Here is a 15,801-nt window from a genome sequence, read left to right as displayed (position 1 = left end):
ATGCTAATGGTGACAGGATTTGGGGATGAGTGAGGCGTCATATCAGGCCATGCACTCTGTAGGAGCTTTCGGCAGTCATACCTGCCACCACGCAGGTACTCATTTATGCATTATACATTTTAAAACCCTGCCTCCCTGCCGCGATGTCTGTGCCTCACACAAGCATTTGCACATGGATCTGTTCCCTTCTAGACTGATCATTTTCTGTCAGGAAGCTGCAAACACTATTAGCCACGTACAACGAATATATATATATATATATATATATATATATATATATATATTCTATTATATATATATACACACACACACACACACACACTCTTGAAACACTCTTTCTCTGAATCTCTCATGATGTCATCAACCTCCCTTGCCTCTCTCATCTTTTCTGCTTGTCAGTCTAGTATTTCATTATCCTCCTGTCGGCTGAGACATTCGTATCAGTTTACCTCTGTTATTCGGTAAGAATTTCTGCAGCTCTAGATTGAAATGAATGTCTCTCAGAGTGCTTTGTGGCTCTGGTTATATTTTAAGGCAGAGCTGCAGACTGCAGTAGTCATACAGTAGTTGTCTGTGGGCAGTTTTATCAGGCTGTGCGTCTGTGCATGCTTATAGACCCTCTCTCAGCGCAGACAGAATGGCTGGAACCATGTTACATGTTTTGATATATTTACTACCAACTCTCAGTAGTGAGGTTAGACCAGCTGGAGGCCAGGGACTGGGTCATTTCCTGGGCCACAGTGGCGTCTCTTATTGAAAACCACTTCAATCTTCTTTCAGGCTGCCACTACAGCAAATAACCAGCGCCATATGTGGGAGCTGACTGCCTCTCTCTCTTTCTCCCTCTCTCACTTTTTTTTTTTTGCATGTTTCAAGCTAAATTATCTTTTGGACAAGTTGGGCGGTAAATCTTGAAGCCTATGGTTTTTGTTAGCTCAGTCTGTTTTAGGTCAGCTCCTGAATAGTTCTGGGGTGCGTGGGGGGGGGGGGGGGGGGGGGGGGCAGCAGATGTAGCTTTATAGTGTAAACCTGAAGCAGCTGAGTGTCCTCGTCTGGTCCCCCTGACCACCAGAGCTAGTGTCTGTCCAGGATCACCACGTTCAACAGAATGGACATGGACACAGACATATGGGGAGCATCATCATCAAACTATAAAACATTTACTGGATCACGTATCAGCCTTCAAATGAAGCTACTGTAACAGATCTGTTATAGAAAAACTGAAATTGTCTTAATTCAGAAGTGATTATTAAGTAAATCAGAAGAAATGGTAGAACCTGAGAATATTAACAAAATGACGGCATTATCTTTCAATACCTTCAAGTTTTGATGTTAAAATAATGCTCAGACACCAGCGTTTAAAACGTCATGATTTTACAGAGAATCAATACACTTTACTAAAATCGTCTCAATTAATGGATTTGCTCCGAGGGGCAAAGAAAATCGGTCATTGGGACACAAGATCTGATAATAGAGGAAGCTATCATAACTTGGCCGTCTTCTACTATCCAGTTTTTATACGGGCTCCACCTGAATAAACTGCTCCATTAAAAGAAGCATGGTTTATAGACGAGTTGATGGCACAAATACACCTTGAATTATCTATGTAAACAGCTGACTGACAGTTATCAAGACAGTTTGTTAAGAGAGCTTCCATGACTGACACGCTTGGCACGCTTCTGGCCGCATTAGCATATGCTGTAGTAGTTGAACAACAAGCCCTGTGAGCAATTATTTCTTAAGCAAGCGTTTAGCCATGCCTCGTGAAGATGCATGGCTGAGCTTCACTGTGCCACCTTGATTTTTTCCCCCCATTTGTTTTGTAGTTACGTGGCAGTAGAAGATGAATGCAAACAGATGGAGGATGTTTTTGCATTATGATGTCCTCCTGCCCCAGCAGCGTTAGGCACAGCTTTCCTTTGGGCTGAATGCTAATATTATTTATAGCATGTTGAACCATTTTTATTTAGTCCTGCCATACGATGAATATATTTAGCAAGGAATATGATGTGATGCATCTTTCTACAGCAACAGTGTTTTTTTAGTTAGGTTTGAGGCTCTGACACTGTCACTCCTAAAATAAAAAATAAAAAAAGACTAATGTTGCTTGGCAACAAATGTAGTGATAAAAGACAATCCGACAGATATAAAAGCTCAAAATGGCTTTGACAGGTCTATATTTTTATGTGTGTGATGCAAGTAATCAAAGGAATGTCATAGGTCCCAGATTTCATTTTCACACACACTATAACTTCAGCACTATTTGTGTGCGTGTAATGATGAGTGTTGTACCTGGCTCCAATGTAGAGAGTCCGATTGACCTGGAGGACCCTCTGGATATGTAAAGGCTCTTGTCTCAGCCATGTTCGATGTGGTCGGCCCAGAAACACAGGGTGTCTCCTCACCACTGTCAGCAAACGAGAGACAGAAACACGCAAAGATTGATACCGAACTGACATTCGTCTTTTTTACAAAAGTAGTCAACATAAAAGTAGTGTTGTGTTTTGACAGTTCGGGAGTAGTATCAGATATTGGAGGTGATGCCGAGACAGTGTTTGAGACCTGCATTTGAAACAGCAGCATATCTGCTATGTTAAGCACACAGAAACAAAGAGAAGAGCAGGAAACAAATAATCTTCTGAAAATGAAAAAGCTCTATACTTCACCTCATATGACACTTTTATTTATTTATTTTGTTCTGCCAACTGATTCATATAATTCAAAAAAAGAGACACATGGAGAGAGCTGACATTATAAAAAAAACACCAAAAAGGTTAAAGTAAATGTTCTGTGTTTCAGAGAATGAGTAGTTCTGTACATCGAGGAGGGGGAAAGGAGGAAAGCGGTGGAGCATTTTCAGCATGTTTTTATCATGTAGACCCACGGACAAAGAAATTACAGTGAAAAGGGAATTTTAAAAAACAGTTACATATAAATCAGATGGATTACTATGTAAACCAGCACTGTCGTCTTTGACCTTGACTTTGGTTAAAGAGCTTTTCCATGTGATTCCCTTTCATCCTCTCCCTGCTCTTCCATCATTTCTTCTTTATATCCACCCTATAGTCCACTCATCTGTTTCCTCTTGTTAGTCACCTCTATATTTTGTCTGCTTCTGCTTATTTTCTATCCTGTAATTTCTTCCTGTAGTATCAATGTCACTCTGTTCCGGAACCTGCTGTGAATCATCCTTTCCTCTCCTTGTCCTCTACCTTTTCTCGCAGTGTTCACCTTCACCCTATTTGTCTTGTCTGTCCATTCAGCTGAACCAGAATTTTCTACTATAACTGAGTCTAATGCAACCACTCCAGTGTAGCTCTCAGTAGCCTGACAACTTTTACTCTCTACTTTTTGGTATTGATACGTCAAGAAGAATCAGCACTCCGCTGGGAAACCATCAATCAATATTATTGAACGGTAATCAATCAAGGTCTTGTCTGAACTGGAGACTCTCAAGTAGATATGGAGACTAAAAGTCTGAGTGTGTAAGAAGCTCCGTCTCTTGAGGGTCTGAGTATGTGTGTGGGAAAGTCATAAATTCAGGAGCCCCGTCCTTCATTCTGGTTTCATTCCTGAGTACGACCCTACACCTCCTGATCTGGAAACCAGTCAACACCCTTTGTGTGAGAGTCCATCTGACCGCAACAGCCTACACCATGACCTAATCCTCCCTCACGCCCTCTCTTACACTCAACACTCTGCCCGTTAGGGCGCGACCCCACACCTCACACATCACGACCTGGGAGAGAGGCACGCAGGGGAGTAGGTGGCTAGAGGGTGAGAAAGTCAGGAGGTCAATACCTTCAGTGGGGATGAAGTTGAGAGGCCCCGGTTCCTCTGGGAACGCCGAGCTGGCCGTTCGGAGCAACCAGCACAGCAGGAAGAAGGAGGGACGGGCCACGGTCGTCATAGCAACACAACGGTGGAGTCTGCAGAAAAAAAAAAAGAAAGAAAGACAAGAAAAGGGAGTGAGTGGTTGCTAAATGAGGCAGAGGAGTGAGACCCTCATAAGCATACACAAGAAAAACATTCACACTCAATCACTCACTAACTAACTGGCTGGGTGGGTTTCTCGACTGAAGCTTCATCTTTATATTCTCACAGCATCTCTATCTCTTCGCTCTGATGTGAGGGGAGATAAATAGCTACTCAGAGGGAGGGATTAAGTCATCCTCTGAGGGAGAAGTGTCCAGTCAGCTATGAATACGGCCAGATCACTGTGGCACCACCACATGACCACTTCAAACGAGTCACCGCCGTATATGACACATCTGAGAAAAATGAGTAGGAGTCAAAGGGGTAACATGTTGGGCAAGAGAGAGGGCAATGTATGGCCTGTAGATGAATGGAAAATCTGTATAGGCTGAGGGGGAGTGAAAGGCTCAATAACACTCCCGACATCAAGCATTATGCAGGGTATGAAAGACTCTGTGAGAGAGAGAGGGGGAGAGAACTCGTGGTTTAAATTAAATGCTTGCCAACGACGCAAATCACCTCTCTGATACTGAAGCTAAACTGTCGGTATTTTTCATCGGGTGGTACAGACGCACACGCAGGTCTCGGATGTGATTCATGTGGAAATACAAATGATACCCAAATTAAGTTACCCACCACGATCCATCTAGAAAATGCATCAAGCACTCCGCCTCGCAGGAGAAAAGCTCTCACAATTGCTATTGACTTCAGCCACAAACCTCAGAAGGCATGACTGGCCGGCCGCTACCTCCGCATGCTGTTACTGCAATTTCGCTGCTGTAGCATGTGTGTGGTGGAATTTAATGTGAATCCAACTGCCTATTTTTTTTATTCAAGTTATTATTATCTTTAGCTCTGACTGATCTGCAATCATCTATCACTTTTTCCCTCTTCATACGAGCCTGGCGTGGGATTGTCTTCACCTCAAAACACACTGTAATTTACCCCGTAACTCGACTTTCATCTTGTTCACCTTAATGCTGAATGCAACATGGAGTAATTTGCTTTGAAAATCAAGTGGGGAGGCATCCATTTCCACTGCCGCAAAAACACAACACACTTCATGCAACATCTCGAATTTGAATACTCAAGGTTGTATTTCTTTATGCAAAACTCTTTAGTATTTTACTGTGGTCACAGGTGAACAATGTGTAAAGAATGCAAAATCAAACACGCACCCCCCGTTTCTGTGTTTTAACTCTGTTAGACTCTCTTCTTCTTCAGTTCAGTTCAAGTCAATTGAGGCTTGAGAGCTTTACTGGCAGAGATTATATTTTGTTCTTCACTTAGAGTTAGTTTTGACACGGCATGAGTCATAATGACAGGCAATAGCAAGTATAACACAATAAAATGACTCTAAATATATAAAATTACATACACTACAACCAAAAGAATGATAACTGAACATGTCATACCCAAACCGTGGGAATTAACATGCTGCTGTAACAGCCTTCACTCTTCTGGGAAAGCTTTCCACGAGATCTTGGAACCTGGGATTTGTTCCCATTCAGCCACAAGAACACAGTTTAATTTAAGCACCAATATTGAGTGCTCCAGTTCATACCAAAGGGTGTTGAAGAGGGTTGAGGTCAGGGCTCTGTGCAGGCCAAAGTTCTTTAATGCCAAACTGGCACGGCACCATTGTCGCATTCAAACAGAAAACTGCTTTCCCAAAAAGTTGCCACAAAGTTGAGAGCACAATATTGTGCAAAATATCATTGTATACTGCTGAATCGGCTTACAGGAATAAACACATCATTGGATAATGACAGAAGCTAAAACATAGGCTTGTATGACAATAGCACAAGCAGAAAAATAGTCATTAAGTTAAAGAACTGACTGTCAGTTATGCAACAATACTGTACCTACCTATAGTTTGCTAACATTAGACACAATACACTACTGTTAGGCTGTCGAGGATAACGTCCTACTGAATTGGGCAAGGATTAGTTTTATTACCTATGAATTTAACGTTTAATTACAAGAAAAACAAAAGTTATATAGCCTTGTTTTAAGATCTCCCTTTGGAATAATTGCCCATGACAAAATGTATAGCATAAAGTATCACGGTAAAATGTGGTAATTAAGTGCAGTGATTAATGGGTTTATCTAAAGTTTAAATTAAAATGAAGTTAAGTTTAACTAAAAATAAAAACATAGAATAAAATGCAGCAATGTGGAAAGCTGGCATTGTGCACTGTGGTAATATATAGTGTAGAAATATGAACAGTTTCAGTTCCTCTCTCTCAGACACTCACTAACTCTCTCACTCTCTTTCCCCCGAAGGATACAAACAGCCATTGTGCAGCCCATCTCTTTAATGGAGTCCCAGACATAACCTTATCAGGACACATAATCTTTATGGGACATTTCTAAGATTCCTCGCTCTGACATCACAATAAAAGTGGGCGGCATGCTAATTACTCGACACCCACAAGCAAAATTACAGGAGGTGAAGGGGAAAGAGTCACCATGAGAAGAGAAGGAGGTCACGGGGTATAGAAAGAGAGAGAGAGAGAGAGATGGAGCGAGAGATTAGTGAGAAACATTAAGAGCGAGAGAGAAGATGAGAAGTCAGAAATTCAGTATATCCAATCACAGATTCTATTGTTTCTGCTATTAATAATGTATGAATAAATGTCAGGCGGTATGCATTCGATTAGTATAATTAGACACCCTGGGCTATACAATTTCATGGGACAGCAGAATAAGTAGACACACAAGTCTAAAAGTGAGTGTGTGTGTGTGTGTGTGAGTGTGTATGTTGTGTGTGGAGGCGCACAAATGGTTCAGAGCCAAAGCGTCACTGTAATTATGACAAATGGCTTCAGCTGAGTCCATTCAGAGGCCTCGCTGCATGGCACAAGCTGTACAGTAGTATGCCATTATCATTGAGGGAGGCATACTGCAACTCACATATACATTTTACCATTTGAAACGAGACAGTAATCCAAAATATTCAACCCCAGGGTACTATAGCAGCCTGTGTTCGAAATTGAAATGGCAGTAGATGTTACTGAAGTCATATTGAAGCGCTGTGTGGGCTGAATGGATTTAAGAAATGTTAAAAGCTACACCGTCAGTAGCAAATTATTGTGTCAGTTCTTTTACCGGGGGGACTACTGTACTGTTTCCACTGTGGTGACAACATAACTGTGGACTAAGCTTGATTTCAGACAGCATCCCAACAGTCTCATTTGAGGGCCAAGTTAATACAGATAGCAAGTGACGACAGTGGAAGAAAAAATGGAAACGATAGCTGGTCAAACGAAACCAACCCATCCACTTTAACTAGCTTTTGTTTACTATTAATGAAACAGGACTCGCAACAATGCTCCGGTCGCTTCAGCAGGATTTACACAGACTTGTTAATTTGTCTGTTTCCGCAGATCCAGATCAATTTGATTATGCGTGTTTAGGCAGGTAATTTCCTAAACAAAGCCATTAAGGAATCGTTTAGCTGCTGAAAAGGTCGGGGGTAGGAAGGGAGGGTTTGGGTGTGGAGGGTGCTATGTCTCCGTGGACCCCATCGATGCCACCTCACAATGATCTCTACTGTGGCTAACACAGATAACTTAGATAACAAATCAGCAGCCAATCAATGACATCTAGTGTCTTCAGCGAAGCCCTAATGAGGACTAATACTGCCGTGAGTCATGTCAGGCTAAAGAAGAGAGGCTTAAAAGAGAAGAAGACAAAATGGTTTGAAGAAAGGAAGACGAGGTGTGAGGAATTCCAGTAATGTGGAATTGGGTGCTGGTTATCCCGAGATAGTGACCCTCTGCCGCGGGGGTTTGGATACTTTGCATGCAAATAGAACACCTCATCATCAAATGAAGGTGCTAATATGCTCTGAAATGCTTTTGCCACTTATTATGGTTGCCATAGCTCTCGCTTTCTCCTCTTCCCAGTCTCTCTACCTTTTCTCTTTCTTTCACCATCTTGTTATGCTTTTTTTTTTACGTTTCACTCTCTTGCTCTCCCCAAGCCTCAGTCTTGTTGATGAGTACGCTCTGCGTGTGTTTTTATTACACAGCCATGAGGTACTTGCACTAAAAAAATGGACGGTTGAAAGAAAACCAAGATTATGCGTGTCCTAGATATAGGGAAAATGGTAATGAAATAGAGCAGCATTAATGGGGACACTGTGGTGGTTAGGGTATTTATGATCAAAATATTTAACAGAGGGGTTGTCAAGTATTATACAGAGGTATCAGTGCTGGTAGAACACAGTACTCAAGCAATAGTCTGATATAATCCCTTTTCACACTGGTTGCCCAGCTTCAAAAAGCCTGCGTAGAGGAAGAATGAATTCAAACATGGTCTATTTTCACTCAAATCCTTTTATCATCATTCTACAAGGCAAAATATATTTCTATGCTCACTAAACATCATGTTTTTATTCAATTGCAGGTGCTGCACATAATTAAGCTGCACTAATCAATATTTTTATTTTAAAAAATGGATCGCATGGCTACTTGCTTGTGAAAGGAGACCCAATAATGAACCCACAGAGAATTATCACCCGACATTTCAGCTCCCATCTCAGCTCTAAAATGAATATTTTAACCTCATTGTTTAGTTGTTTTGTCCATACCTTTACTCTTCTGATTAACTTGCATTGCTCTCATGAAAAAGTCAAAATAAATGCTAATGTTGCTCTTTGTCTGCTGGATGTATTAGTAGACTGCCAACAAGTTTTCCATATCAACTTTATGTAAATGTTGTGTTTACAGCTTGTTGCGCTGCCAATTTAATTAATTAATGTGGGTTTCAATTTTAAAGTGCAGCTGTTGTCATGGTTTTCTGTGATTTATAATAGTTACACAACGATGGGCAAGCTGCAAAATTCTCAAAGACATTGTTTGTCCTTGTGATATGGTAGTATTGGATGCTACAGCGGCAGTACAAGATGACGTAGTACTACCAGAACGTCTTTCTGATTAAATTCAATTCACAGTTTCCAATAAAGCTCTGTAAGAAGAGATAATACTGGATGGGAGACAACAACAACCTGAAGGGTTTAAAGCTCTAATAACCTTTGTTATTGTAAGACAGACACACTCAAAGTACCAAAAGACTGAGCTTGAACCTTAAAACACTTAATAAGTTTTTAAGAGGAATTAATGTTCAAAGACATACTCCTTTTCCGCAGGCTTAAGGGTAAGCTCCACTTTGCTCTGCTTTTATTGTTGCACATCGCCGAGATGACCTTCAGAGTTCAGTACATGAGAAAGTATATTAAGTAAGCAGTGGAGGATTTTATGATAGTTCCATTTTCTTTATGTGGACTTAAAGACACCCCATAGATTTCCCTGAGATTGGTCTAATTGTCATATTAGTGAGAGAGGAGAGTCTGCTTTATGAAGTGTGTAAAATCAATGACAGGTGAGAGCCTCATGCCGCTTGGATCTCCTTCAATCAGCAATAACATGAGATGCTAGGCGCGGCAGGGATGTGAGAAGGAAATGGAAATAAGGAGAATATAAAAATAAGACACGAGAAACAAGGATTTTAAGGCAAAGATGAAAATGAACACAGGGGTTAGAAAAAGCAGGTTAGTGGGGAGAGGACAAGGCCAGCCAAAGAAAATGACAAAAATAATGCACCACAGGGAGCAATGAAGATAAACAGAGGTGAAAGAGAGACAAGTGAGGCATTCAAACAGAGAGGGAGAGTCACACCGGACATAAAGAGAGCTAAGCCAAAGAATGTCCAGAATGCGAGAGACAGAAAGACAAAGAAACAGAAGAGAGGAAGAGCAGAGAGCCAGTACTTCGCTTGCAATGCCAGATTTATCTCCGTACTCAGCCAAGAGTAGCCTAGTGGAAAGGACTGCCTGGTTTGCAACTTATCTAAAGCGATGACATTTTTCTGTATCTCTTTATGTGTGGGAAAATGGAGTCTCTCAAGGGTCAATACTACTCAGTCTGTACATGATGCCTCTAGGCTCCATAAATCATATACATAAAATATAACTTTGCTGATGATGCACTGTTATACAGTACCTATCTTTTGTCCCTGGAGACGTCAACCCACTCAAGTCTACTGGTTGAATGCATTAAAGACTTAAAGATCTGGAATTCCCACAACCTCCTGCAGCCCAACAAAGACAAAACCAGATTCTTGTTATTGGTGCTAAGTCTCTGTGGCAGGAAGTGTGTTCTGATTAGCCTCTTTCTCCCTGGAAGTTCAGTACCACAAATGTCGTAAATCTGGGTTTTATTGTTGATTATGACAGAATGTTCCAGAGCCACATCACCAATAAAAACAGTTTCGTCTCGGGGTGTTGGTTAGCCCAGTTGGTAGACTATCCCCCATATGTACAAAGGCTTAGTCCTTGCTGCAGCGGCCCAGGGTTCGAATCTGGCCCTTTGCTGCATGTCATTCCCCATCTCTCTTTCCCCACATTCCTGTCACTCTTGAGCTGTCTCTATCAAATAAAAGGCCAAAAAAATATCTTTAAAAAACCCCTCAAAAAACTAAAATCTCAAGGATATGTCTAAAGTGAAAGACCTCTCCGTAGATGCAGAAAAAATATAAATGTGCTGATTTTGTGTTGGGTCAGACCAGACAAGAATATTCATTTTGGATGATTCTGCAAAACCTTGACTTATAGTCAGTGCCAGTGATATTATTATTATTATTAATGTCCAATAGCAACGTTCAAAAGGTTATGGTTTGGAAAAGATTGTGGTTATGGCACATTAACTATAATATGGTTAAGATTAGGCAACTAAAACAATTTTAAGGTTGATGAAAAAACATGGTTACGGTTATTAAAATGAACTCCACTGATTTTAAACATCAAAGTCTGTTTATAGGTCTTGGGAAGTAGTACTGCGTATGTGGAAGAAAAAGTTATATAAAGCCTTTTGTGGCTCCAGAGGGAGCTGTGTTAATTCTGATGAATTGCCTCAAGTAAGTCTGTTGGGCCTGAAAATTACAAGTTTGGAAATTAACAAAAATCAGGGGGTGTGGAGTTTGTTAGTCTGCTTGAGGCCAGCAGCTTTGCATGCAGGAGATGCTTTGTGGGCAATGTACTGTCGGCGGCAGGTTTTGACAAGAAAGAAGAATGTGCGGAATAAAAAATAAAGGCCATATCTCTGGTACGACTGCATAGATGTGAATCCTAGCACAAGCGGCATGAAGGTCGAACACGCTACATGCACAGACCATGACCTCTACACACTTACTTTCAGCCTTGCAACAAAAATGAACGCTACTTTCTGCAGTGGCACAATACTGAACCTAAATCTTGAGGTGTCGATGGGCTGGTTGTTATTGTCTCCTCGCTGGTCTACCTAAAAGGACTGTGAACTGACTACAACGTATTCAAAATGCCACTGCTATAGATAAATAGGTCTGACCACATTACATCTGTCACTGGTCAGATCTCTGCACTGGCTTCAGTTACATATAGTTTACATAGCTGCATAGTTACATGAGTTAACAACATGTTACTTCTTTTCTATAAAGCCCTTTATGGCCTCGCTCCACAATAAGCGCCGCCGTGACCTGCTTATGCCATATGCATACTTCCTTCGTCATCTGGCACAGGCCCTCCGGTTGTTCCAAGGGTAAAAAGTCAATGAAGCAGGTTTTATTTTTTTTTATGGTCTAAGCTGCTGAGATATTCTGCCAGATTGCATTATATTTGCTACAACATTAACATTGTTAAAAAGCAGACTGAAAACATTTGTTTTCCCCGCTGCATCTGATTATCTTTTGTGTGTTTGTGTTTTAAAGTGCATCTGATTGTTCTTCTTGTTTGTTTGTACATTATATCTCCCCTACAGTGAAATGTTCTATATGAATAAAGATTTCTTTGCTTCGCTTTTATCACCTCACATCTGCTCTGCTGACCCCAGACTCCTCTTAACTTCTTCTCTGACTCTCTGACATGGATAACTCTATGTGCACGGAACAAAACAACTAACACACACACCTCCTCTAGGCTTTCCGCCGTAACTTAAGCCAAACCACAGTCTTTCTCTTCTATCTCCCTCAGACCTAATGTAAAAGTGATGTAGGAATTCCCTCCACTGGAGCAAAATGCACACATGATTTCCTCCCTTTGCTTGGGACTTGAATGACCCCCGGGTCTGTTTACTAGATATATGCATCGCCATGATATCCTGAAGACTCAATAACATTGTACATATTTAAAGAGAGAGAGAGGGAGAAAGAGAAAAGGTCAGGGGAGAAAAAAGAGGGGCAGTGCAAAGTAAATGAAAAATGAAGACTGACCTTTGAGCACAGCGCACAGATTTTCCCATGCACTGGGAAACACCATGGATTTATGTAGTGGGAAATATGTGCAGCATGTGCAGTCAGACATAAGATGCCTATAACACTCCTCTTTCATCAGAATCAGACCATAGGAACATCTGAGAACATCATCCTATGTCTCTGCCACCTGACAGCGAGGACAGTTACATCATAGTACCGTATGTTCTTTACACAGCACCTTGTGTGTAATGGATATATAATTTCAGGGGATTTAAAGGTTGGTGCTGGAATAAGATAATCTCTGGCTCTTTCTCTGCAGTGCATGTGCTCCCATTAAGAGGCGAGAGGTAGCCTGAATAAAGAGCGCTGGATGACAGAGCAGTAATGTAATACCTGTAATAGCTTATTGTTGATGAATGGATATCTTTGAGTATTACTGGAGCTCTCCCCGGAGTTGTGTCACTGTCATTAACCTTCACAGTCTTCAAAATTACAGCTGCTGAGACACCAGGAGACAGAGGAGACAGAGTAGCTGTAGTTGCGATGTAGAAGAAGTACAACAAATATTCTGCAGCATTGTCTGACAACGTCTGCAGGTTAATTATAGGTCTGTGTTCCAGGAGGAAGACTCTCCAAGAAGGAGTGGGGAGATAAATCTTATATTCTCTGTACTGCACCTATCTTTCTGTTTTCTACCCTCCATGTTACTCCTCCTCGCTTCTTTAAAGCTTTAACATGCTTCACGAGACAAGCCGAAACATCATGTCACATCACAACAGCAGAGATAGGCTTGACCTTTGGCTTCCCACCAGTTTACAACCATCATTAGCAGGGCAGGGATCAGGGGCCAAGGCCATAAATCACACTCAAACCATCCATGGAGGAGGAACCCAGCTACACTGGAGTAGAAATTAAAAGAAAACACAGACTAAGACTGACAGGAGACTAAAAGCAACTCCATCCATCACTCGCTGGAGGCTCCATAAAGTCAGTAAAGGAAAACACACAAGGCGATAATCTCCAGCATGGTTATAAATAATACAGAAACCTTGCTAATGGCAATAAAAGGTTCTGCAGCATGACAGAATCCTTTTTGATGTGATTATTCAGCTAAAATTCCCCCAAGGACATGTATTATCTTGCATAAATACTCAGGAGTAACTCAATAGGGCAATATGTTTCCATCCAGAGACTGTTTGCCCTTTCTGCTTGTGAATCAATTGGAGAGGTGGATTCATTGTAATGGCAACAAGTGACTGTTAGTGAGGCCCTGAGGTCGGGTGGCGGGCAAAAACAGAACATTTGGGGAAAAGTGGAAGCCATTGAAAAATAAAAACAGACTGCAAACTGTTCTCTTCTTCTCTGCATAATAGCACTGCTACCTATAGTTAGATTTTTATTTTTGCAGTAAAAACAAGAGGGGAATGATTATGAGTCATTCTTACAAGGAATATAAAAATAAAACATTAAACTGTAAAGCAATTTACACCTTGATATTTTTAATCCTTTTTTCACCCTCCTTATGAACGTAATGAGCTCTAATGGTGAAACACTCCGATGTACTTACAGCAGAGTGAATCATTGCTGTTAAAACCGTGATACCGATATCATAGTGCTGTAGTAAAGGCTCAATCTGCTTGGCCATCAGAAAAAAAAAAGTGATATTTGAGTTTGTCAGTATCACCCATTCACAGATGGTTTCTTATTGCAGACGAGTGTACTATCTTTCTCATTTAAAGAGATCAATAAGCAAATGCAGATGATGCCACATCAGCACCGCTACAGTTTATCATGTTTAAATTACACCCACGTTTGCTGTAAGTCTTTACACGGTGTGATCAGACAGACTTATCTTAAATGGAAAATTCATTTTCTTGCTGAGAGTTAGGTTAGAAAATTGATACCACTCTCTATGTGCACCTCTAAAGCCCACATATCTTACCGTAAGTGTAAAAACAACACACTGTGGTTTTCGTGTCGGCTACGTGCCGAACTATTTCTTGGCCGGTTGAAGTGACTTCACCTTTTGTTAAGTAACGCCTTGTAAAACAAACGAGATATGACAGGTTAGTCAGCTTTAGTGGTGGCAGATTTGATGCTGTTGCCAATGCTAGGCTAACCTAATAAACTATTCAATGCAGATTGACAATGTACCTAAGTGTATTTCCTAAAATGTTAAATTCCAACATTGACAAGTTGCATATCTGAAACTGCCTCGAATAACAAGTGACCTAAAAAAGTGTGGAGTGGCTCACTCTCTTAGACGCAACACAAAGTGGTTGAAGGCTTTTTGCCATGCCAGATTACAGTATATAATATGCAGTAAGAATAATACAATATATGAAAGGGCAGCATGAAATTGTCTATCTAAGTAATTCTGTTAACATAAAAGAGCCACCAGGAGAGAGAGAGGGAGAGGGAACACGGAGGTTTGTATCCATCTCTATATGCTAATGATGTTTACCATCTATTCGTCTATCTCCCCTTTCTGCACAAGTGCATGAAACTCAAATGGAGCCACGGCACGATTTCCACTTTCAAGATTGGCAAATTAAATACAGCGTTTATGCTGTGGCTATATAAGCCATGAGCTATACCATTCACGGATAATATGTCCCTCAGCTGTGTCCAGATTTTTTTTAAATTCATGACGGCAAATTCCACAGGAAAATCATCTTGTCAACGCTCCACTGTGAACGCCCACATCATAAACAGTATCTAAAAGCAATTTTCTTTTTCCTCTGAGAGAGAGACGAGGAGGCTCAGTATCTTCTCACAGCGGAAGTCCGACAGGGCAGGCCTGGCACTGGTAAAGATAGAAAAATGTCCACATCCTTTGATTTCACACTGGCGATTTGGTACACATGTACCCAGGCCTGTAGATGAACATGCATACTTGCACATAAACACACACACACACTTAAACTCAGTATATTATCCACATCCTGGCCTCGCATACGCACCTTTCTACCTTTCTTTCCTCTTTTCGCCATCTCACCTTCCTTTCCTCCCCAACTCTATCTCCTCTCACCACAAATCAGCCACCTGCTCATCCAATTTATTCCAACAAATTCCACCTGTATCAATTTCGATTTCGAGTTCACACGCTGCGGTAAAGCTTTTCTGCTTTATCTCTTCCCAGTTGCTTTGAATGTCACATCTCATGTGGTGTACGGACGCACACACTCACACGCTGCGGTGTCAATCAACAGATGTCTCCAGTTGACTGTGCATGCAAGGCAGCTGTGAACAAAGACATATACCTGCATTTGTAGCTGAACAGTACATCCAAACAAACAAACGGAAATGAACACGCATATATACACACTATCATTGCATAGCAGGCATAACTCCCAGGCCTGGCTGTGTGCAAGTTTGAGCCCTCTCACCGTGTCTGAGAAGCATGTTAATCAGCGGAGGAGGCTGCCAGCTCAGCCATATATGTCTCTATCTTTCTTGCTCTTACTCCCTTTGTCTCCGTCTCGCTGCTTCTATCTGCATCTATTCTCTCCAATCTGTCTTCGCTCTTGTCAGACCCCGTTTCTCCACCTCTACCTCATTGCATTTATCTGGCATTCCTCTCCTTCTACTCCT

At 41.3% G+C, this 15,801-nt stretch overlaps 1 protein-coding gene across 2 annotated transcripts in view; it reads right to left on the bottom strand.

Annotated features, from left to right (window-relative positions):
• The window catches only part of sema6bb (sema domain, transmembrane domain (TM), and cytoplasmic domain, (semaphorin) 6Bb), a 114,872-nt gene that overhangs the window by 55,362 nt on the left and 43,709 nt on the right, over nt 1–15,801 (bottom strand). For both annotated transcript variants that reach the window (XM_010730261.3, XM_027290236.1), the window contains 2 exons: nt 3,802–3,929; nt 2,293–2,407 (listed from right to left, as the gene is read on the bottom strand). In XM_010730261.3, coding sequence (XP_010728563.1) covers nt 2,293–2,407; nt 3,802–3,910 — 224 coding nt within the window. In that variant the 5' untranslated portion in view covers nt 3,911–3,929. The remainder of the gene's footprint in view (nt 1–2,292; nt 2,408–3,801; nt 3,930–15,801) is intronic.

Source organism: Larimichthys crocea, chromosome XVII, assembly GCF_000972845.2.
Source record: "Larimichthys crocea isolate SSNF chromosome XVII, L_crocea_2.0, whole genome shotgun sequence".
Classification (NCBI taxonomy): domain Eukaryota; kingdom Metazoa; phylum Chordata; class Actinopteri; family Sciaenidae; genus Larimichthys; species Larimichthys crocea.
The sequence above is the reverse complement of the archived record's forward strand: the minus strand, read 5'-3'. Positions and strand labels throughout refer to the sequence as shown.